Consider the following 24,823-nt stretch of genomic DNA (forward strand, 5'->3'; position numbering starts at 1 on the left):
TTTTCAGCCATGACATGCAAAGTTTTCCAGCGACCCTGTCACTTCGACATCATGGCGTAGCGATGTGCACGGACGGCAGGGTCGTACTGGTGGGCACGGAGAAGTTCAGAACACAACTTTTGTGGATTTTTCTCAGAAAAAACGAGAAGACGAAACTACGGAAGCGCTGAAATTCTTCGAGAAGAGTTTGGGTACGCGTCCTTCTTGAGGCTACAGCTGTGATTTATTGTTGTAGTCTGCTAAAGTTGCCGTTTAGTCCGAACAAGCTGCCGCCGTTGAGGCTCGCGCAGATGCGCGCGCATGTCTCACAAAGCTACCGTTTTATGGTCACTTTTCTTAACTTTTTATAACCAGCAGGTCCCTGAGCTGTTAGGTTTTGTCTGTTTAGTGAAATCTGACTCGTATTAGTGAAATCTGACTCGTTAACACTGTAAGAAACGAATGACGCAAAGTGTCCTAAATACCCGACTGTAGACAAAACGTTAATGTTTCAGCTTTACGTTAAATATGTAACAGAAGCTAACTGGAAGAAGTCTGTTTATGACCTGCCACATATCTAATCTCTGCACTGTGCCATTGTTTTCCATCGCCTGAGGCTGCTCTTACCCTCTTTCCCCCTCTGTGTTTTTATCTGTTTCTAAAGTAACATTCATTTGGCTTCATTTGCCTTGCCCTAGGTGCTGAATTAGTGGGATTTAGCTTTAGTAGTGATCGTGAACTGCCCCCGAATGTGAAGTAGACTTTCTGGAGTTCCTCTAAGAGACGTGAAACTTAATCAGTTGTTGTGTTATAGTTTGGCCTTTTTGTTTCTTAAAAAAAGCTCTTGAAAGCAGCACACTTGTCTGGAAACCAGATGTTGCCAACAGTAATTTTGGGTGCTTTTCCTTGAATTCATTGATTTACTAACTTAATCCCCTTTTTAATGCTAATTGAAAGCAATTTAGGTCTTCGCTCTTTGTTATTCACACACTCCCAGGGGTCACTTTTCAGCATCTTCCTGTCTTCACCGCATTGCAGCCAAAAAAGGAAATGCAAGGAGTTTATATTAAGGAAAATTCCCCAAAAAACAAGCCTACTGTTGTTCACAGCAGCATAACCAATCTTCTGTATGGCATGTATATTATTCAGTGTTGCATTTCATTGCATGTGCATGAAGATGAAGGACTTCTTAGTCAAGTTAAGACACAAGTTGTGCATTTGTGAGTAATATGAAAAGAATGTGTGATTCCATCCAACACAAATGAACTTCTGCCACGACTGTGCACATACATGCAGGCAGGAAAAGCTCTTGGAAGCCCTTCTCACACGAAACACTTTATCTTAAAAACTACATTTCCACCTTTTGGAAGCTGTGTTTACATTGCTACATCACTAATTGCTTGAATACCATTAAGGTTTTTCATGATTTTATTTCCAGCCAGTCTAAAGATGGAGGAAAATTCCCTGTCCACTTTTCAAACCTCTTGCCGGGAGGTATAAAAGTAAAGATAGGCATCCAGGTATTCAGCCATGTTGGAAATAGCTGCAGGTTATTCCTGCAGGTAGCTGATGAATACTCTAAATGTGTCCACACATACACCTAATCCCTGCAGGCACAGGAGTTTACTGCCTATGGCTAAGTAAAGCAACATCAATAAAAGCCCACTTTTATTCAGGAAAAACATTGGGGAATTTTTTTTTGCCTCTTGTGTATGATAAATATCTTAGATACTCTTCTGATTTCTAAATTAAAAGCAGTGAGTTGATTCCTTATTTTGTGCTAAATATACTGTTTTCTGTCTGTGGTAGAAAAGGAGTTTGGCTTTTGTCATAGAAAAACTGTGTAAAGGTGAAGAATGAGTCAAGGCCTGCATGAGTCAAAACATATAAAGTGTTATTATGTGGGCCTACGTTGTCATGTCCATGGAAATTGCCACGTAACTTGGATAAAAACAGACTAAGTAAAACAAACTGTGGTGTGATTTTGGCCTGGTTTGTCTTTTCTAGTCTTTTCTAACATGACAGCTATTCATCTCAGTACAGACTGCTATCAGTTTTTACAGGCACATGCAACTATCTGTGAAAGAAAATGAGCCAGAGGCTTCTGTTTTGTTGTGTGCTGCTGCTGCATGTGCTGAAGCATAGTTCGCTGGTCACGTGTAACTCAGGAATTAAGATATTCTTTATTTTCTTTCTATACCACGAGTACCGGAGCTCTTAGGGGAGCACCCAGTGAAGTAGGTTTATGTTGCCTAAAGGGACCTGAGCTGCAGGATTTGAAAAGCAATTATAGTGGTCCACTCTCCCTCCTGTATTCATTGTTCTCTTCATGTCTCTGTGAATTACATGGCTGATTTCACCAAGGGGCAAAGCTGCTTTTGCATGTTCTTTCAGTTTACTTTTGAGGCTCTTTTTAGTCTGAAAAGAGTATGCAGGCAGGTGTCAACTGTAGCATTGCAATGCCGGGTTTTTTTTTTTTTTTTTTTCCCCTCCCTCCCAGCCTTTGTGTGCTTATGCAGCTCAGTCAAAACAAACCACTATGATGAACAATAGAGCTCTCTGTTTTGTCTTATGGCTGGTGTAAGTGGTGCTTATAGACAGGCAGACAGAGGGACTCTGTTTGAGAGCGATGCTTGCTCATTGGGAATTTTGAGATGTCTCCTTTGATGGCAGTCTTGGACAGATGCTTAACATGCATCATAAAGGAAAAGTGCCTTATAAATCTAGGTTTATAAGGCTTTGTTACAGTTTGTCATATATAATATGTACCTGTCTCTTTCAAATGTGGAAAATTATGACATTTAATGAACACTTATTTTGTCATTCAAAACAATCACTTGTCCCAGAGCTTTAAAAAAAACGGGACAGACTGTTACCTTGGCTGCTTTCTAGACAACCATCTTATGTTTACACATAACTAAAGCAACATGGAGGCTTCCTGGGACTTGAGGAAAGAGTGCATGTCCCTGTAATTAGGAATTCTTTTTGCTGTGTCCATCCTACATCCAGGATGAAGCTGTGGAAGTGCTCAGAAGGCTGTTTGCACTTATTAGCAGGTTTCAGAGCAGCATGTCTGGTCTTGAGCTGCTGTTTGAAGTATGTTTGCTAAAGGCAATGTGCTAACCCATATTTGCTTTTCTGCTGGGATAGAAAAGCTGACTCAGGCTTTTGAAGGGGATGCCCTGCAGGTCTGGATTCCAGTTTTGTCTCATCATGATCCAAACTCTGTGCTGGCTCCTGTGAAATGCTGAGATATCGCCACAATAAAAGCCTTCCCTCAATCTGTTTGTAGTTTATGCATTTCAAGCAGTGCTGGCAGGATGTCCTTTTTTCTTTTCTCAAGTTGCACAAACCTCACCAATAGCACACATGCCCATAAAACTGTAATGAGCCTGGAATCAAACAGCAGACCAGCAGCCAGGTAAACATTTCCGTATCATAAAATAATTTCATCTATATTTGCTTTAGCCCAGAGAACTTCATAAAAACAAGCTCAAAGAGCGAGCCAAGCTGCTGCAGTACACAAACAGTCAGATTAGACAATAACTTTATTTTTTAATTTTTTAATTCATTTTTTTACCACCAGTTTGCAGGTAATTTTTATTGGCTCTTTGCAGAACTCTTTGTAAACTGGCATCAGCTGAATGATAGATGTTTCATCAGTCCACTCAGTCCTTTGTTGGTTATCATATCCCTGAGATGAGGATTCAAGTGTCAGAAACTGTTAAGGGAGCACTCGGCACTGGCAGTAGATATGGGCAGGTGTTGTCCCATTGTTTCCGGTTTCACATCATGATGCTAACAGCATTCACATTATCAGCAGACTCTTAACATCTGAGATTTTACTTTTCTGTTTTTAATGACTAAAATATTGAAAAGCTGTTCTAATTTATTAATTTCTAAACTGCTTTTCTGCCTGCAAAAGCAAAGTGAGTGAAATCCAACTTTGTCAAAGTGTTAATTGAGCAGCTTAACCATGCACTGCTATGAACAGCAGCCGAAACAAAGCTTGCAAGGATGTTAACCAAGGATCCAAAGATGGCTCTGATGTTATAATTGTGTTAACAAGAGAGTGTAATTAAAATAAAAATGTAAAAAATGTACATTAGTACCCCTGCACACTACTGTAGCTGATATTATGGCAACTGTTTCTTAGTTATAGCTTCTAAATTATATTGACTTTTGAATTTGTGCTACTTATTAGCAAACCAAATTCTTATATAAACTAGCATGATTTGTATAATTAATCAATTAGTCAGTTTAGTTTAGATTTTAGCTGACAACCATTCAAAGGTCATCCCTTGCAGGGTTCCTAAAGGGGTTGCAATTGCTTTTTAGGAGTGTCCACACACACAGGTATGAAATATTTATGGATATATGTGCAGAAATATTTGTATACCAGCCCTCGTCCTTCCATGGAAACATTGTAAAATGCTCGAATTCTGCCCTGCCTTTTCTAAATGTCAGGTCTTTTGCAAAATGTGTACTAAGCAGCTACTGTTGTTACTGAGAGAAGCATTTTTACACACACTCAGGATTTTACTGTTGGAAACCACCCAGCACTTTACTGTGGACCAGTGGCATGCTGGGTGCTCATCTCCTCTCAGTCTGCTGTGTGTTGTGTCGAGTCTTGTGTTTTAGTACATGCTTCTTTTACACATAATGGAAACTGTGACCACAGAAATGCTTAAATAACAGTGCTCAGTCTGTGGGTGGTTTCCATAAAGTCTGAAACTGGTGGAACGTCCCAGTGCTGGGCACTCCCAGGATTTAAGGTAGCTGAATAAAGGAAGAGGTGTCAGTGGATGTTTGTGTGCACATGAACATCTCTATTTGCATGCTTAAACATGTACAAATATACAGCAGGGTCTTTCGAACATCAGAGGAGAAAGGGACTGCTGTGTTATTTGGGCAAATCTCCAAGACTGGGACACGAAAATGCATCTTTATTTCAATCCAAACAAAGTTCCCACTGTCTTCTTGATAGGACATTCAGAACACCAGTGTTTTAGATATTGGTTTAATTTAATATTATGTGTGGCATTCATTAGTTTTAGAAAATATACATGAGAACTCTTCAGCACAGAGTTAAACAACAGGAAGTTAAAGAAACTCAACAAATCACCTGATTTTGTTTGTTTTTTGTTTTGTTTTTTAAGCTGCCAGAGATGCCTTGCTATCATATAACCATGCAAAAACTGACTTATTTTTATACAGTCAAACCCTACTCAGAATTATGTTGTTTTACCAGCTGTTAAAGACTCGAAACTCATGGCTCAAAGAAACCCAACAGTATTGCAGCTGAATTAATGTTTAATGATACACAAAATTACTTCTTAAAAAAACCAGAGAAGGCCTTGATCCAAGCAGGCAGTGTGTTATCAGATTTAGCCGCCTCCTCATAACACAACACATGTGTAAAAGTGATTTGGCTGCAGTTTTTAAAAAAAAAAAAAATTTTCATTTCTTTTTTTTTTTTTTAGTTGTGAAAAATGAATGTGGTTAGCTGTGACAGAAACAACTGGCATATCAAAATATGCATAACATCAGATCAAAATTCTTAGCAAAACACAATTTTTATCTTCCAGCACCACAGTGCGCTAGGTTTCTGCCACTTTGCTGCCATCCATAAGTCACAATTTGTAATCATTATCCCAACTGGGTATCTCACAATTTTGATTTGCCTCTGCTAATCAGGAAATTTTATTTTGTTTCGTTTTGTTTTTTGTGGCTTAAACAAGTTTTTAAAAATGTATGTCTGGTTAAAGCTGTAACATTAAAAAATCATCCTGTTCAACAGTGAACTGGAAATGCATAACCATAACAGTTTCTTTTATGTTCATGAGCAGGCATGTTTGGGAAAAAATAAAAAAATCTGTAACCTGTAAGTTGAAATGTGAACTGAACTGTAGTTTAAAAAAATAGTTTTAAAACATTTACTGTGTTTTGGGGCTAACCCTTTAAACTGGTTTTATTGGTCTTCATAGGTTTGTCAGTGACTGAAGATGATGTCTGATGCCAGCGACATGTTGGCTGCTGCTCTTGAGCAGATGGATGGAATTATAGCAGGTAAACCTCTCCCATTAAAAAGCATCAGCGCAATATTTTACCATGACTTTTAGTACTCGTGAAAGCCTAAAGCAACAAAGTCTCTGCGGGTCTTCCAGGTTGAGTCAACATTGATAAGCCCTTATCTGGTGTCTTGTTATGGCTCGTTGCACAGCTGACATTCAAGCTGTCATGTGATATCTTGTGCTCTATCTAGCCTTTATTCTTTGCACTTTGAGTCTGTGTAACTCTAAACCAGTGGTTCTTAAACTTTTTCTACCCCTTTTAAAAGCTGGGAAAAGTTAATGCCCCACCCCACGTATTTAACAATAAAAGAATCCAAGTGAAAAAGGTCAATCTGATAGCATCATTAAACTTTTTTTTTTCTTTTTTGGGGGGGGGGGGTCCTTCTTTTTTTTTTTACCTATATAAATCTCATCCAGTCACCTATATGCATTACATTTCTCTCCATATCCCTTCCCCCCCGCAGTGGGTCTATGCCCAGATGTCTGTTCACCTGTTCAGAGTAATGTTACAATGTGTGTGTGTGTGTGTGTGTGTGTGTGTGTGTGTGTGTGTGTAATTGACCTTCTGTTTTGTTTTTTTCTATAGTGCGGTGTTATAATTTTTAGAAATGTGATACCTATAGTGTGCACAACTGTATTTCCAAAAGGTGGTGTCACTGTCTAAATTCTGAATAAAAACAAATCTCAGGAAGTCATTCATGTTATCACTAATTTAACACAAATGACTTGGCATGACATCATTTGACATGAACTGGTGAAAAGTCGAGAGAAAAAAAAGTTCTTTAGTCTGATCAATCAGTATTGATGTGATGGGGTGTATTAGTGCTTGTGACATGGGTAACAAGCAAATCTGTAAAGGTGCTTTTGATGCTGCAGCTTAATTGTAATGTATTCTGCCATCCAGACAATGTCTTTAAGATCTTTGATCATGTTAGCAAGATTATGCCAAACCAGATTTTACTTTAATTAAAGTAGCAAAGGTCTATAAGAAGGGTCCAGAAAAGAGAGGCAAAGAGAGCCCAACCTGTTGTAAGTAATGGGAACATTTGTGACTTTGCCAGCCTTTTGTGCCCTCATCAGAAGGCTTAAAATGTTGCTAGAAAAAGAGGTGATGCAACACAGTGGTAAACATGGCTGTTCCAACCTTTATGAAATACACTTTTTTTTTTTTTTTTTTTTTTGTAAACATACACTTTGACAGTTATTCAGTTTCAGCATTTTTATAAATTGTGTATTCAGTGTTGGCTTTAAATAATGTGATTACATTTTACACAGCATCCCAACATTTTGGAAAATTATATTGTGCTCTTCAATTACTGTTAGTGCCTGAGCCACAAAATGATTGATGTCCTCTGTAATCTAGCAGATGAGAACTTTTACTCACTAAAGCTTGTCAACAAACATCACATGCAGCATAAGATGACACTGCAGTCTGTCTCTGGACTAATTTTATCCTCATATTTATTCCTGTTGTGATTCTTTTGTCTCAGGTTCCAAAGCTATAGACTACTCCAATGGTTTGTTTGACTGCCAGTCGCCTACGTCACCTTTTATGGGTAGTTTGCGAGCGCTTCACCTTTTGGAAGACCTAAGAAGTGTCCTAGAGTTGATGGACTCGGAGGAAAGGGAGAGTCTACGATGCCAGATCCCCGACTCCACAGCTGACAGCCTTGTTGAGTGGCTCCACGGTCACATGGTAAGACCCTTACTTGTGGATGTTAGAAATATCAGTTGGATTCATGGAAAGAGATAAAGTTTATTAGCAGGTCTTTAGAAATTAAAGCAAACAGACCACTTTTTGCTCTTCTGCCATCCAGAAAAGTGTAGCCTCAGGGTAAACCGTTGTAGCGCTCGTGTTGCATTTTCTGTTTTTGAAATCAGTGCAAGTTGTGTAATCTTGCCAGGTCTCGCTTGGAAATGAGATTTTTAATCTCAATGAGATTTTTTTTTACTTGGATAAATAAAGGACTAATAATAAAAAAAAATCATGGAAGGAGTTTCTCCTGTGATGGCTGGGCACGAAGTCCTTCAAACAAACTGTAGCACAGCTGGTTTGATTCTGATTGTTGCGTGTGCCAAATTAAAGCTGTATTAATACAGAACAGTGTGGGCAAACAGTCTTGTATCCAAGTCCACAAATGGCTTGTTTGCTAAGCGAAAAAAACGCAGAACAATTGTCCTGTTCTGCTGAGTTCCCATGGAATCCAAGATGGATTAGCTGTGTTGGTGTCACAGTTGATGTGCATGCAGCAAGAAACGCACAGACTTCTTGGGAATCAGAGCAGTGACTGGCCGCAGGCCAGTGAGAGTTTTTGTGTAATGCTGTAACCCACTCTGTGTACAGCAGTCTGAATGTGAGCTCTCCATTTCAACCATGTAAGGTTTTATTTGTGCTGGGTGAAGTGGTGTAGCTGCTCAGGCACTTTGATGTGAAGAATTTCAGCTGAGAACATTAGTAGACATCAAAGACTTGAGGTTTTGTCTTTAAAGCGTAGGAATACATTATCATACCCTTGCAAATGGCTCAGTAGAGTTCTTCTAATAATTTATTTTTCTCTCCCCAGTCTAACGGACACATTTCATTGGGTGGAGGTGACCATTACCAGGAGAGGCTTTCACGACTAGAGAGTGATAAGGAGTCTCTTGTGCTTCAGGTACCTGCCTAGCAGTAATTCCATAATTTTACCATCTCCTCCACCGTCTATTTTCTGTAAAACTCCTGTGAAGCTCATCAATGTTACTTCTCCCTCTCATCGACCAGTCAAAAACAAGAAGGGGCAGGACTTGTGTTATCAACACTGTAAACAATGGCGGGGGAGAAAACCATTTTTGTAACCTAGCAACATCAAGCATTGAAAGAATGCTTGAAGCTCTAAAAATTAGGTCAGGGGTTTGACACACAAAAAACACTTACTGATAAATATTGTTTTACTTAAGAAAATACTTAAACCAACACAGAGTTAAAAGGTGAAAATGGAGCACAGCCTGACGTCCTTAACAAACTCAATAAATCTGCTGCAGCTCTGAAAACTTCAAGAAACTGTGAATTTCTGAATAATAGTTCACATAATGTTTTATTATTGAATTCATTTTTGTTTGTTGATTTTTAATGAATTTCCCTGGGGTGGCAAATGGTTACTAATGTAATTATTAGTCAGTGTTTGTATAATTTATCTAGCTACGGGTGGACTCTCCAGGATCTGGAAAGGAACTGAAACATTGTAAAACCTAACTGGAGGTTTCAAAGCTTGCTTGTGTTTGTGCCCCACATGCAAAAGTTTTATTGCACTTGAACTGTGATCGGATTTGTTTAGTTCTCTCCCTCAATGTTTTTAGGAGCAGGGTATCTGTATATGTTGATTGCATGATTCTACAGCTGCCGCCACCCCTGACGCACTAAGAGAGATTTCTCTTCTGACTTAAAACTCTTAAAAATCTATAATAGTACAAAGAGTGGAACGGATAACTTTGGCTCATCATGTTCTTTAATAACTTGGCCCTTGGTTTGTTTAATATCAGGCTTTGCTGTCCTTTCTAAAATGTGTTACCTTGTGTTCATGCAGGTGAGTGTACTGACAGACCAGGTTGAGGCTCAGGGGGAGAAGATTCGTGATCTGGACTTGTGTTTGGATGAGCACAGGGAGAAGCTCAACGCCACAGAGGAGATGCTGCAACAGGTCTGTGTGTGTTTGTGTGTTTGTCTTACACTCTGAGGACGGGAAGGCTATTCCCAAACCAAAGCCCCCCAGTAGTGAAAGTTGCAAATGGACATATGGTGCAGATGTGTTTGGGTGGTACTGACTCTCAACTGGAAGAGCTGAGTTCACGCCCTCCTGTCAAGTAAACATCTACTGTGTGCACTGCTGTGCTAAGTTTATAAGTGGGTGTAACAGGGGCGTCTTGTTAAAACTGTTAATCATTGAGGTTTTGCAGATGACTTTTTTGTGTCTCCACTTTTACACAATAATGCCTGTACTACCAGTGTTGTTTACACAGATTGTTTGTTTGCTATTACAGGAGCTTCTGTGTAGAACTGCTCTGGAGACTCAGAAGCTTGAGCTTATGTCTGAAGTGTCCAACCTTAAGCTGAAACTCAACAGTATGAAAAACGAGAGGCTTGACTTTGATGACGGATTTAGGGACAGTGAGGTGAACTAATCCTCTTTGTTTCTGAATGTTTCTTTTCTATCTCACTTAACGCACACAGACACACACAGGCTCAACAATAATGAAACACTCATTTATTTTGTCTTAAACCTGGGGGAGAGAGGATCCCGTCTTATTATCAGTCTCAAAGTCATTTTTATTTCTTGTTGTTAGTATTTGCTAAACTAGCCATTGACGGTATACCCACATTATTGTAATATTAATTGGATTTTTTTTTTTGTTACTTTATTAGACAAGATTTTTATAAAGATGTTGTCAGTCATTTGTTTACTAGAGATGGGAAGATCTCTGCTTCCCAGATAGACTGAGCAGAATGTCTGGAAAGCTTTCAAACACGTCATGGTCTTGTAGCAGCGCGGCCATCTCTTCCACCCCGCTGGAACAAAAAGCTGCTGTCCGTGTTCCGCCTCACAGCACATAAATCACTTCTTTTCTACAAGCAGCTTCCCCTCATTTTATCACTGCTGCTGCTTGGAAGCACTGATTTGCTGCTTTCAAATGCATTTGTAGTCATTTTATAGAACTTTTTGCTGATACAAGTCACATTTGCAAGATGGGAGCAGTTAATGAGATGTTAAAATTATTCACTTAAATTTCATTTTGGAATCTTAGAGTTAAAATTTTATCTAGAGGACAAAAATTATCCTTCAGTATTTAAGGTGTGACCTGTTCTTTTTTCTTTTCTTTTTTTTTTTTTTCTTTCTTGTCAGGATTTGATTCTTGAAATTAATGAGCTGCGGTACAGACTGACTGAACTGGAGACTGACAAACTACAGTATGAAAAGAAACTTAAATCCACTAAGGTGAGTCATCCCAGAGCTCTTTACTGGCTGTTTATGTATCTTAAAGACTAGTTTTACCCTTTTTTAAACAGCCAAAATCCACCATTCTGTTTAAAGTCAATACTTAACAGCTGTTCTTTTGTTCTTTTATGCCCTTTAAAAAATATATAATATCTGTACATCTCTTGTTACCTGGATAAAGTTATTCATGCAACCATTTCAGCTGCTATTTGTATAGTATTATGCTGTAGTCACAGTAGGGAAAACAGTGGTTTGAGACCACAGCACAGCCAGAATTTTTGCAACTGTGCAATGAGCTTGGGATCTTGTTGCCTTGGAAATGGTTCCTTTGCAGATGTGGACGAGGACTGTAATCAGTCACAGTCAGTTGGCATTTGCAGAGCGGCTTTGATGGATCAAAATGGTGATAATACAGTGTCGGTTTTAAATTGAAATGAGGTTGAGTTGGCATTTACAACCCCAATTCCTAAAAAGTTCAGATGCTGTGTAAAATCTGAAGGGGAGGGGGGAAACTGAATGCAATCTATTCATCCATCTATATGTTTTCTTTCGTTTATCCGGGGCTCTGTTACACTATTGGAGCAGCAGCCTAAGCAGAGAAGCCCAGACCTCCCTCTCCCTGGCTAACTCCTCCAGCCTTTTCAGGGAAATACCAAGGTGTTGCCAGGCCAGCTGAGAGATATGTCTCCAGCATGTCCTGCATCTGCCCTGGGACCTCCTCCAGGTGGCGGATGGCTCACCCAGGAGGCGCCCAAGAGAGATCCTAGTAAGATGCCCAAGCCACCTCAACTGGCTCCTTTCAACATGGAGGAGCAGCGGCTCTAATCTAAGTGTCTCCCGGATGGCTGAACTCCTCACCTTATCTCTAAGAAGAGGCCAGCCACTCAGTAAAAGCTAATTTTTCTGCCCCTTGTATCTGCGATCTCGTTCTTTCAGTCACTACCCAAAGCTTGTGACCATAGGTAAATTGAGAGCTTTACATTCATGCTCAGCTCTCTCTTCACCACAATGGACCCGCACAGCATCCGTGTCACTGCACCCAGAGCACCAATCTATCTGTCGATCTCCCACTCAATTCTCTCCTTCCTCGTGAACAAGACCCCGAGATACTTAAACTCCCCCTTTGGGGCAGGAATTCATTCCTGACCCGGAGTGGGCATTCCACCCTTTTCCGCCTGAGGACAATGGCCTCAGATTCGGAAGTGCTGATTCTCATTCCCACTGCTTCACACTCTGCTCCAAACTGCTCTAGTGTGAGCTGGAGGCCATCATCTGATGAAGCCAGCTTAATCACATCATCTTTGAAAAGCAGAGAGGAGATTCTGAGACCACTGAAGTGAAAAGCTTCTGCCACTTCTACACCTCCTATGGACAGAAAGTCCATAGGAGTTCTGACTTTTTGGAATTGTTTTGTACTTGCAATGTGTTTGTGATTAATCTGCAAAAATTGCAAATCTGTTGACATATGTGGCCAATCTGTTGCTGTCTACGTACACAGAATTTTACATCAAAAAATGTATTTATATTCAGGGTCCAGCCAGAACATCATAAATTTGAAACAGAAATTTCATAGTTCCTCCACAAATGGTGCCACACTGCTGCAGGATGGTGATTCAGCTTCTTCAAAATGACATTGGTGGTCAGCAGCCTTCCTTTTTATGTGGGATACAACCACAATGCAACCATTGACTTGAGTCCTCTATTGCAAAAAGGCTCATCGTAGATGATTTGCACTCACTGGAACAGTGACTCTGATTGATTGCAGTGTAATGGGGTGTTATGAATTAGATGACATATTGACAAACCTTTACCAAATTGTCTGAGAAGGACTGCAGTTATTTGGAGTATAGTTGCCTTCTGCCAGGTAACTGATGCAATTGCTTTGAAGGTGGTCAGTCAGAGGCTGGGGGGTTACTAACCACCATGTTTTTTTTCCTCTCTCCTGGTCACAAAGAGTTTGTCACCCTTTTGCCTCTTAATCCAATTCCATTAACAACATCTGAGATTTCTTCATGTTTTTTAGGATTTTTTTTCTTTCTCATTCAGAGATTCTCGTGGCTGTTTGAATGCTGTGAATTTAGATTTTGGTTGCAAAATGAAACAAGTTCAAATATCAAATGGACCCTTAATTGTTACAACACAGACAAGAAAATTGTTTGTTTTACAGTTTGAAAAGAGAAGTTAACCAAGAACACAAAAAGCTAAACCAAACTAGGTGAAGGCCAGCTGACTATCAGACTGCCACCACCCTTTTATATGCTGAAGTTAGAAAAGGTGAAGGAGTGACTCTGCTTACTATAATTTTCCAGATGATTGCTTTGGATGTTTTCTATCTTATGCTTCTTGAACTGCATGTAGTAACTGCGTGTTGTTTGGGGGTTTTGTTGTTTGTTGCGGCGCCTACTTTTAATCTGCTTTAGTGGTCATTTTCCTGGAAATTTAGATATTCAACATTTCTTGATCTCTTTTTATCTTCTCTCCTTCCCTTTTCTGTTTTCTTCTTCTTTCCGTGGCTTGTCTCTTTACTGCTAGTCACTAATGGCCAAGCTTTCTAGCCTGAAAATCAAAATGGGCCAGATGCAGTATGAGAAACAGAGGAAAGAGCACAAACTCCAGGCGATGAAGGTCGGCTTTTCCCAGGATGACTGTTGTGCTTGCTGTATGATTATGGTTTTTTGACCTCTCCCTTTGGCACCTCTTCTCCTTCTCCTTCTTCTTTTTAATTTTTGAGGCATAAAATGATTAAATCTGGTTAGATTCTGTTTTCACGCTCAAAAATGTATGTATTTTTGCAAATAATTTACTTAACCACGCATCACTGCATTCATTGCTATAATGCATGGTTAAGTCAAGTGCAATCAGAAACACCACTTCCTTAAGTCTGCATTTACTAGGCACCAATTTTAGCAAATGCTAATTTTTAAACCACAAGTATGCTTTAATTCTGGGCTTTTGTTGAGTTGGCAGAGTTCTTCTTTCCTGTCCCTCTCTACAATTGTCCCACTCATTTCCTTTTTCTTTTTTTTTTTAATCCACTCTATTATAACATGTACAAGATATGTCTCTGTGCTTGACTCCTGCTTTGGTCATTTAAACATGTTGGTGTTTTCTTTTTGGAAATGGCTTGCATATTTAATAATATCCAAACACTTCCAGAGATCAGTGCTTATCACCCTCCTCATACTCGTTACCCTCCTGCAGCCTGTGTGCCATGTCATCCTCTGTGAACCCCTGTATTGTGGTTTGTTTGGACTGGGAGTGGGGGAGGTGGTAAAATCTTCTCACTGTTGTCCCCTGGTGAACAGGAGGAGCTAGCCATACTGAGGCGGCAGCTGGAGGGCAAAGACGGAGAGATGAGGAGACTGCAGGACGAGACGGGCTTCAAGGCCATCGGCTTGAACGGTGCAGAGCCCACAGACAGAGGTGGGGAAACCAGACAGATCACACGCCTCGCTGAAGATCAGCATTCCTGATGTTTATTTGGAGCAAGTTTTTACTTTATAATTTCTTGTCCTGTTTAGTCTCTCATCCAGATGAAACTCTTAGAAAGAGGCTGAAAGAAAAACGTAAGGGGGGTTTTTATGTCTGTGATTTTATTATTGCACTCACCTCCACCCCTGTTTGCATGAACGAGCATGAGCCATCTGAACTCTGCTTGTCCATTATAACCAGTTTCCAGTGCTAGTACCCGACCACAGCGCGCCACATCTCAACTTTTTTTTTTTTTTTTTTAATGGCACGAATCTTGTCACTGAGTTTTTTTTTTTTTTTGTTTTGTTTTTGTTTTTTAATGCCCGGCTACAACAGCAACAAGAACAGTTTGCCTTGTGTTTTTAGCAGGAATGAAGAATGAACTGTTTGTTGTGACCATTCAGACTGCTTACTCCACCTTCTGACTCATGTCTTCCAACGTTAATCACCTACCTCTCTTCACCAGCAACCTGTGTGTGCGTGTGTGCGCACCCTGCTAACCTGTCCTGCTGTTGTGCTTTTCAGTATCTTTCATGTACAGCTGTCTTAATAAATGTCCACTTTCCCATCAGTTATATATACTATACTCTACATTCATCTGTATAGAACAGTTTCATTTTTCATGCACAGCACACGCACTCTCCATGATTCTCTATATTGAAGTACAAATTACAAGTGTCCATTTTAAGAATCCTATTGACTAAAGCAAAAACACAAGCTACCTTCATGTCTTGAGCATACCTTTTAAACATTTACAGTGCAGGTGAGGAAAAATAAGCGAGGCCCCCGAGTTTAATAACTAGTCAAACTTTTCTTGGGTAGAAGTAACCTTGAATAAACATTTGTAGCTGTAGACCAGACCAGTGTAATGTTTAACAGGCATGGTTTTTTTTTTTTTACAGTTTATCCTTAGGACTGCTTCTGCTCAGCCAGATTCTCAAAATGTTTCAGTATGAATGAGTTTCTTGAGGTCATTCTGCAGCTTTTCTATCAGGTTCACTCCAGAAGAAGGATTTTCTTTGTAGTCATCCTTGAGTAGGTTTATTTCAAAGTTTTGGCCTTTTGTTTCACTGCCAACAATAACAGTTTGAGAGATATAAGCATAATTTGCAGTGTGAACTTAAAAAGAAAAATGAGGAAACTGAACAAGTGGAGGACAAAAAAAGTTCTGTTCATCCATCTGTTTTCTGAAGTATCAGAAATGTTCTAGGTGAAAGGGTGGCTGTGAAGAAAGAAGGGAAACTGGTAGAAAAGGCTGAGGTATGCCAAAATACACAAGTACTGAAAGGGACCGCTAACAGAGTGTGTGTCAGTGTGTTGAAAAGTGGAAATGTTTGAGCAAAGGTTAACATGTAAAACACCCGCTCACACCAACACTGTGTGTACGTTTGGTTTCTAAAAAGCAGTGTGGCCGTGATGTTGCTGGACTGACAGCCTGTAATGTTGCATCCTGTATGTTAAATTTTACATATCCTCACATTTTAACACCCTCAGACTTCACACCAGGAACTCTTTCAGTAATCTTTTTCTCCCTCTCTAGATGTGGAAGTCCAGAGGATGAAGAAGGCAGTGGAGTCTTTGATGGCAGCAAATGAAGAAAAGGTACATGTGACCAACTAGGACAGGGGTGTCAAACTCAAATACACAGTGGGCCAAAATTCAAAACTGGAACAAAGTCGCGGGCTAACATTAATATTTATTGGAAAAAAAAAATCTTCCTCCAGATATAAGAATGAATCTTTTCTTATGGACTCAAACAAGTTTTGCTGAAAAACTGAATATGGAACAAGCAAAGCTTAATACTAAACAATATATATATTAGCTGTATAATACCAGTAAGCCAGCTCTAATAGTAATTTGGTATGGCTTTGTGGGCCAAATGTGGGTCAAATTTGGCCCGCGGGCCAGAGTTTGACACCTATGAACTAGGATTCACCTTGTATCACATCCCAGCTACCCAAAGCTGCTCCGGGGGGGGAAAAAACTGACCTCATTTTTCTTTTTCTTTACCTTTTCCTTTGCAGGATCGTAAAATTGAAGAACTGAAACAGTCACTGCTGCGGTACAAGAAAGTTCAAGACATGGTGATGTCCGTGCAGGGAAAGAAAGGTTAGACTCAGACTTACAATCTAAAAATTTAAGTATTTTGACAAATTTACATAAAATTTGATTCACAGGATTTAAAAACTGACATTAATGATGTGCTAAAATAATGCATTTTAAGCTTTAGCTGCCACACAGACCCTTCGTCTATCCCTGGGTTGCTTGCCTTTTCCCCTTGTTGTTTGTATAGTCTTGTGTGTGAAAACTTTTGACCTACTTCCTACATCTTGTAAACAGGATCATGTGTTAAATAATTTGATTTTATATTTTGGTCCATTACAGAAACAAAGACAAATGATAATGAGCACATTGAGAGTTCTGGTGATGGATGCGCCACAGTCCCAGCTAGCTCTCCGTCTGTGGAGTCAGAAAAACAAGAAGGCGCAGATGCTGAACAACTGAGAGGGAAAAGCCCAGATGAGGTTTGTGGAGAGGGAGAGGAGATGCTGCAAAGGGACCACGGGTCGGTCTCAAACTTGGTCGGTGCGTCTCAGTCATGTGGCATGCGGTTGCCTGTTCACCCACTAAGCTAAACTGGCACCCATGGTATCACTATTTAAATAGCAGAGAACATGAGATATTTTTAATTTTACTTTTACTCTTTTTTTCCTACCCTGGAGCGACTTCACATATCATTAAACTCTAAAGTGCTCAGTAAAACACTCACTCTCACAAAAACTTCACATTAATTTCACTCCTTTGGAAATGAGTGTTGAAGAGCTGGACAACCAATTAGTTGAATAACATCTTTTGTCAGATCTCTGTATGCAGATTTAGACTGTTCTCAGGGACTCTGTAGATTTTTTTAAGTCACAGTTTTATTGCATTTAAATCTTCTTTTGTCTTTCTGACCCCGACTCAGATGGAAAGCCCCAGTAGACTAAGTGAAGAGCCCTCGCCTTCACCCAGCCCGTCTGATCCAGAGAGAGTGTCAGAATCTGAACCGGCAGATGCAGAAAGGTAAAGATTTTATGTGTTATACATGACTTTGTTTTTATTTTAACAATATTTTTAATTTACAAATTAAAAAACAAATAACCGGAGAACACTAGACACCAAAGAACCAAACAAACAGCAAATCCAAACATGGCAAACCACCAATCCTAGTGGAATCTCTTTCATATTCTTCACTGACAAACACAGTGAAATGGTGCTCATTCTGCCTGCATGTGTCTTGTATTTATATTACAATGCTGTAACTTGCCAGGAATTGCATATTTTCACATTAAAATCTCAGAGTATTGGAAGCTCTCACTGCAATTTACGCTATAAATAAAGTGTAAATTTACACTGTAAATTGTGGTAAGAGCAGTGAAGCATGCTGTTTAATGCGCGTATATATTTAAATGATCCGGGGCAGTCCATGTGGCGTTGCACCACGTGTTTGACGTGTCACTGAGTGCTTGTTCTCATCTAATTTCCTGTCACACTCCACTGCAAAATGAACACAATGGAGCATTTAATAAGTATAAGACATGGTATTGTGCATTCAAGGAAGGAGAAAGGAGTGCGAGTATTGTTAAGGATTGGTCATCTCCTTAGTATTATTTATTTTATTGTGAATGCATGTTTGCATGCTTGTTAGTACAGAAGTATAAAGACATAACATATTAGGATCGACTAAACCATTCACTTGACAGATGCTGCTGTAGTCCTGACACATGTTTTGTCCATTTCCTGCAGATGGTGTGTCGGGAAGTATCTACGTGTGGTTAATAATGTCCTGTAGACTCGCACTAAGTAAAGTATAATGTTTAAAGTGATTTGCGTTGTGCTTTCAGCAGTCAAGAGAACACAAAGACTGTGACTCAGGATCACCTGGATGGGAGCAAAACTGAGCAGGTATGGGCAGAAATGACGTTGGCTAAAAACTGAAGACTGATTTTGTCTATTGTGATTTTTTTTTTTTTTTTTTTTTTTTTCTCCCCCACTAATTTACCTCAAACTGCTTTTTCCAGCCTTACCCATTTTTTTTTTTCCTTTCACATTTGAATTGTCTTTCATTTTAGTTTTTCTGGCATTTAGTATATGGAAGTACAGAATCTGTATACAAGCAATGTTTTTGTACTCTCAGAAGACAAGTGAGGAGATCGGTAGCATCAGTGAAAAGCCACCCATAAATCCTTCAGCCACCTTACCTGCCACCGTAGAGGACGATCCCTTTGGCTCGAGAAAGGCTCGGTCGTCTTTTGGAAAAGGTTTCTTCAAGATCCGCGGAGGCAAGAAGACGACCAGTAGTCCAAGCCTTGGTGAGTGCAAACGGCATGATTTGAGATCATGGAGTTAGTGGAAATGTGCTTTGTTCAGCTTTTAACCCACTACATGGTGAGAGTTTCTTCACATCCCCCCCCCCCCCCCCCCCCCCCCAAAGACACACCCATGGAGTACACTATGGACCAAGACCATAATTTACAGCCCACAGGCTGTGGTCCCAGTTTAATTATGGAACTGTGTTTCTGGGCTGGTGTTTGTCCTTCGTCCTGTCTATGTGCTTTTTATAGTGTGTGTGTGTGTGTGTGTGTGTGTGTGTGTGTGTATTGTACACTTGTATATCTGCATCCCATCTCCCCAATCCCGTTATTATTTCACTCATAATTTCTGGCCTCTTGTTCTTTTCTGTTGGACCCTGTCCTGTGTGTTGTGCTCTTTGTAACACATGAAGACCGCAGCAGGAGTGCGAGTGCGCCTATGCTAGGTACAGTATAGATCACAAGTCACGGTAGAGTTGCCCTAGTTGTCCAGAGAAAGCAAACTGCTGAATATTTCTGTCTGCAATTTCTGATCTCATCCATTCACTTCGCTGACATCTTCTTTTAGTTTAATAGCTGCAGTACTTTGTCTCTGTTCTTTGTTGCACAAACTTCTGTACCTGTGTATGTTGAGTGTGCTGTAGTGTACGTAGATTTTGCCATGTTCCTGCATGTTTTTGCCTACACTCCTTTGTTTCTTTTAAAGCTTTCCCCGAGCACAAAGCTGTGCTGAGATCCAGATTATTCGATAAAATAATTTAAACGGCTCTCAAAGACCTTCCAACTAAATCTAAAACAAAGTAACAATCCTTTTCTCAGGCAGTGAACAGTGTCTGCATGCATGCCATTCTAGAGAGCGTATCGCTTTGCTCACAGTGACCTCTCCGGAGTCCTCATGTGCCTGTCTCAGTGTATTCTGGCTCTTTGCACTGACCCTGTGCAGCAGCTCTGTCTGCCTTATCCTCATGATGCTGATGCTGATCTGCTGGCATTTGTTTGCACAGCTGAAACAGAACGACAGGGTACGGACCATCTCGATCTGGCAGGGCTGCCACAGAGGTCGAATAACAGTGACAGCACACACACGCTCCCCACTACTCCAGAAAGCAGAAAAAAATCCAAAGGAATAAAAAAGCTCTTTGGGAAGTGAGTAGAAAACCTGTAAACATCCTCCCTCTGAGTGTTCTTTTTTTAAGTATTTAACTTTAATGTCTTATTGTTCAGGTTAAAAAGGAGCCAGTCTACCACATTTAACTTGGATGACAATCTACCAGAGGGTGAGTTCAAGCGAGGAGGAGTGCGTGCCACAGCAGGACCCAGACTGGGTTGGTCTCGTGACCTTCAAAGGGTCAACAAGTGAGTCAGTGCATTCAGCATGAATAATGAAAGTCACAATGTGGTTTCCTTGTTTTGAATCTGTGTTGTACAGTGAAATGTAGTGTTTGTTTGAATAATAAAGATGTAACAAGTGCATGTAATACAAGTGATCTACGTCCACAGGGGCGTGTCTGCATGCCTATTTCATTGTTGACTCTTCTTTTTTTCTTGTTTAGTGACGTAGACGCTCCCTTTGCACGCTGGCCGAAGGATCAGGTGTGCGACTGGCTGCAGGAGCAGGGTCTTGGTCTTTATGTAAACATGGCTCGCGTGTGGATCTCCTCTGGACAGACGCTGCTACAGGCCTCGCAGCTGGACCTGGAGAGGGTGCGATGAAGCAGAAGAATTTAATAAGTTTACCAACACTGGAAGAAAAGCAAAGTATTCCTGCCCTCAACTTCCTGTGTAGTAACTGGGGAATGTTGTGTGTTTAATCCAAACTTGTGGATGTTTAGGAGCTGGGCATCAAACACCCGCTGCACAGAAAGAAGCTCCAGCTGGCTCTTCAGGCCCTCGGCTCAGAGGAGGAGGACAATAAGGGAAAGCTGGACTACAACTGGGTGACAAGTAAGTACCAGCTGCTAGTCGAAGATATGAGTCGGCTGGTCAGTTTTTTATGTTTGTGATGTTTTACTTGATGTTCTACTCGAGTTAATAATTGATGTAATTCTCTCTGCCTCTTCTCAGGATGGCTGGATGACATCGGCCTGCCTCAGTATAAGACCCAGTTTGATGAGGGAAGAGTGGACGGTCGCATGCTGCACTACATGACTGTGGTGAGTGCCGATAGGAGACATTCACTCCCCTCACAGACCCTGTGGATAAGCTGGGCTGATGACTCTAGTGTCACCTCATGTTAGTGTTACTGCACAGAGCTCCAGTGGTGATGGAAGCCTCACTACAAAGCAAGTTTAATAAACCAGGAATATGTTTTTATTAGGAGGATTAAAGAAGTCTAATTTATTTTACATAGACTCTGAGCACTTACACCAGTGGATGGAGAGGTCAATAGCAACAATACTTCTTTGCATACATACATTTCTTTTCATATCACGTTATGGGAAAAAAAGACCAAGAGAATTTCTCTTCCGACTCTTCTGTTTTGCCTCACAGCGGACTAAACCCTCCTTACGTTCACAAACAACAGCTCGTTTCACAACATTTAACAGCCAAATAATTAAAAGCTTGAAAAGGAAAAATGTCCATACAAAATGTAGTCAACTTCTGAAAAGAACAGTGCAGACGCAAACTAAAAATGTTTGGTTTGTGCATTTTCTCACTTGGCCCTCATGGTGCTCCCTCAAGGTAAGTAAGCTTTAATACTCATTCTTAAATGTACCCTCTTCTTATGGCACATTTTTAGTCTCACTCTTTAATCCTGGTGTTGAAAAAAGCGTAATCTTTGCCATTGGTAAGTCAAAAATTCAAGTTAACAACTTCAAATTTCAAGTTATTTTCTCAGAAGTTTGAGGAGCTTCCATAACCTTGGCCTTAAGTAAAGAACATTTACAGCAAATAGCGCCTCAGTGCTCTGGGAAAGGCAGTAAGACCCCCTTTACAGTGTGTTAACTGAACTTCATGGCATCTATTTTAATTATTCTCCCAGAGAACTGATTGGTTGGTATGCTCTGCTCTTAGAAAGCTCTGATCTGTTATTTCAAACAATGTTTCACAGGAACAGGTAAGATGTGCAGCATGAGTTAGCTCTGATGTATCAGTCAGAAGTGACCTGGCATGATAAAAATAAAGTTTCCTCTCTAATCCCAGATTCACCCTCTCAGGTATTTGTATTTCAGCACTGGCTCTCTGATCCTCTTTAAGCTCTGATGTCTTGTGTTTTTAAGGATAACAATCACAGTTTAGTCAATCTTAGAGCAAATCACTGATATCTTTCTTTGTCCAACAGGATGACCTGCTTTCCCTGAAGGTGGGCAGCGTTCTGCATCACCTCAGCATCAAGAGAGCTATTCAAGTCCTCCGACTCAACAACTATGAGCCTAACTGCCTCCGTCGCCGGCCGTCAGACGAGGTGTGCTCGCTTTAACAGCCTGTTCTGCTGCTCGGCCCACTGACTTTACATACTCATAGCTATGTGTGAACACACTGTGCTTGTGGTTTGTACTTTGTGTCTGTAGAACAACATTTCACCGGCAGAGATTTCCCAGTGGACCAACCACAGGGTGATGGAGTGGCTGAGGTCTGTGGATCTCGCTGAATATGCTCCCAACCTGAGAGGCAGCGGCGTCCATGGGGGCCTGATGGTGAGAGAGTTAGTTGTTAATTTCCCTGGAAGAGCAGACGCTGTCCTGGGTTGTGTCCGCTCCTAATACACCAAATTCCCGCTCAGGTTCTGGAGCCACGGTTCAATGTGGAGACGATGGCTTTGCTGCTGAACATCCCCCCCAACAAGACTCTGCTGCGGCGCCACCTTGCCACACATTTCAACCTGCTCATTGGTTCAGAGGCCCAGCAGCTCAAACAGGAGTGTCTCGAAAACCCAGACTACACTTTGCTTACTGCAACCACTAAGGTCAAGGTAAAGCACGAGTTCCCACAGACAGACCGTCCTCTCTTACTACAAGTACTACAATTACTTCTCAGAGTACTTACAAGGAAAATATGTTGGAAATGCTTTTTCCTGTGTATTCTCTTTAAATGGGTAACAAGTTGAGAGATTTGATTTGACAAAGTGATATTAAAGTTTAGTTTCTCATGGAAATTAAATGTGCCTACACATTAATTTAAAGGAATTTTAAGTCACTAAAACTGGCATCAACCCTGTAACCATAAAGTCATTGCCAGGAAATTCAACATTTTAAGTTTTTGTTTGTTTTGTTTAAATCTTGTGATATCAGTTTATATCAGTTTGCATATGATTTTTAGTTCGTATCCTTTTTGCTCCATCTGGCATTTTTGTGCAACATATTACTTAAAATTTTATTGTGCAATTTATTCCAGGAGGAAAAATGACACTGATGATGCAGAGGTCTCAAAAACTCACTGATCAAATATGATGACCTTTTTGTGTTTTTTCTAAATCAGAGGTTGGTATGTGTGCGTTCCTGTGCGAATGTATGTAGTACTTACCTGTCCTCTCTCTCTGGTTCACACCAGCCAAAGAAACTATCATTCGGTAATTTTGGCAGTCTGAGGAAGAAAAAGCAGGAAGAGAACGAGGAGTATGTGTGTCCGATGGACGTGGAGATGCCAAAGGGTCGGAGCTTCCAAAAAGGCTTCGAGCTCCAAATCTATGAAGATGACCTCGATCGGCTAGAACAGGTGAGCATATTCTTCAGCATTCATTAATGATTTGCTTAATTTAAAAATAAAAAGTCATATTAAATTTGTGCTCTATTGCTTTCTGCTCACAGATGGAGGACTCTGAGGGAACCGTGAGACAGATTGGTGCTTTCTCTGAGGGCATTCAGAACCTGACGGTGAGAACCAGGAACAATTACTCACTGATTATTGTTTCCACGGCTTCTGATAGTAAACTTAATGCTTTTCTCTCGTTTACCAGAGCATGCTGAAAGACGACGAACTCTTCAAAGAGATCTCCAATTCTCCGAACCCCAGCGTAACCGACGACGACTCCAACGCATGAGGCTGTCAGCATCAGACCTGATCCTGCTGTGAATGAAACTCTGTGCCAACCCTCTCCACTTGCACACACACGTCTCAACAAAAAAACAAGAATGCTCCCACATTTTCCTCATTTTTAGTGTTACATTCAAAGAAGAGCCAAAAGTATTAGCGTCGTGTCTTTCTAGTTGATTTTTAAATGTTGAAGCCTTCGGTCCAGAGGCCACTTTCACTCCTGAACTTAGTCTTCATTACTCCCGACTGATGTCAGAGGGAACATGTAGGATAACACCACTGTTTGCCTACCAGCTGGTTTCTGGAGATATTATTACTGTGTTCTATTCGGGTACCTTCCTGTTTTAACTGAAGTGAAAACCAGCAAAAATTAAAAAAAAAAAAAAAGCATCTAGAAAATGCCTATATAGATTTAATATATGACTTTTAAATTGCCTTTTGACTGTGGCAATGCTAGAAGAAAGAGTTGGACTAGAAGTGATGTGTTGAGACTGTTTCCATTTTGAAGTTATAAAGAAAAAACCCTCAAACAGCTGCTATGTTTTCTACACAACTGAACCCTGCTAAAGAAATGAGAACAGTCTTTAAATATTATTCTGTCACTTATACATTTACAAATGTGCATATACAGTATAAAGCAAGAATCTCGCTGCATGTTTTGAAACTTCAACACAGTCATATAAGAACTCATCATTGTTTTTACCAAAAAAGGATTTTTAATGGAAACCTGCAGTTAATTCTGGGGAAATGTTGTGCTGCAAGGAAACGTCTGGTTTTCTCAAAGCGTTAATGCCCTCTGCAGCTCTCCACCTTCCCTGAAAAGATGTCTTTTTTGTACACTTATGCAATTAATAAATCAATAAAGTAATTTAAATACGTTTGTTTTCTTTGAAGAAATTAAATCTACACCTGTCACAATGTCAGATTTTTTTTCAAGCGTCGGGGACGCAAGAACTCTCTAATGTTGGTCGATAATGTTGACAGATAATTGGAGATGACAAAA

The 24,823-nt window shown here is 40.3% G+C and overlaps 1 protein-coding gene across 12 annotated transcripts; it reads left to right on the forward strand.

Annotated features, from left to right (window-relative positions):
* The first annotated feature begins 38 nt into the window (after positions 1 to 38).
* On the forward strand, positions 39 to 24,698 carry ppfibp1b (PPFIA binding protein 1b). 12 transcript variants are annotated; one of them, XM_040025348.1, is made up of 28 exons: positions 39 to 191; positions 5,967 to 6,048; positions 7,544 to 7,749; positions 8,618 to 8,707; positions 9,617 to 9,730; positions 10,071 to 10,202; positions 10,931 to 11,023; positions 13,556 to 13,648; positions 14,329 to 14,446; positions 14,545 to 14,589; positions 16,035 to 16,096; positions 16,519 to 16,603; positions 16,880 to 17,019; positions 17,460 to 17,557; positions 18,379 to 18,439; positions 18,666 to 18,846; positions 19,260 to 19,292; positions 19,851 to 19,992; positions 20,071 to 20,202; positions 20,400 to 20,550; positions 20,679 to 20,790; positions 20,911 to 20,999; positions 22,130 to 22,252; positions 22,359 to 22,484; positions 22,571 to 22,759; positions 23,338 to 23,502; positions 23,595 to 23,660; positions 23,744 to 24,698. In XM_040025348.1, the coding sequence occupies exons 2-28, from the start codon at positions 5,985 to 5,987 to the stop codon at positions 23,825 to 23,827; spliced, it is 2,994 nt and encodes a 997-aa protein (XP_039881282.1). In that variant the 5' UTR covers positions 39 to 191; positions 5,967 to 5,984; the 3' UTR covers positions 23,828 to 24,698. The 12 variants fall into 12 exon arrangements, with proteins under 12 accessions (XP_039881282.1, XP_039881285.1, XP_039881283.1 ...); XM_040025351.1 differs by having other exon boundaries at positions 18,675 to 18,846; XM_040025349.1 differs by having other exon boundaries at positions 18,382 to 18,439.
* The last annotated feature ends 125 nt before the right edge of the window (positions 24,699 to 24,823 follow it).

Source organism: Simochromis diagramma, unplaced genomic scaffold (assembly GCF_900408965.1).
Source record: "Simochromis diagramma unplaced genomic scaffold, fSimDia1.1 OVJJ01000293.1, whole genome shotgun sequence".
NCBI lineage: Eukaryota > Metazoa > Chordata > Actinopteri > Cichliformes > Cichlidae > Simochromis > Simochromis diagramma.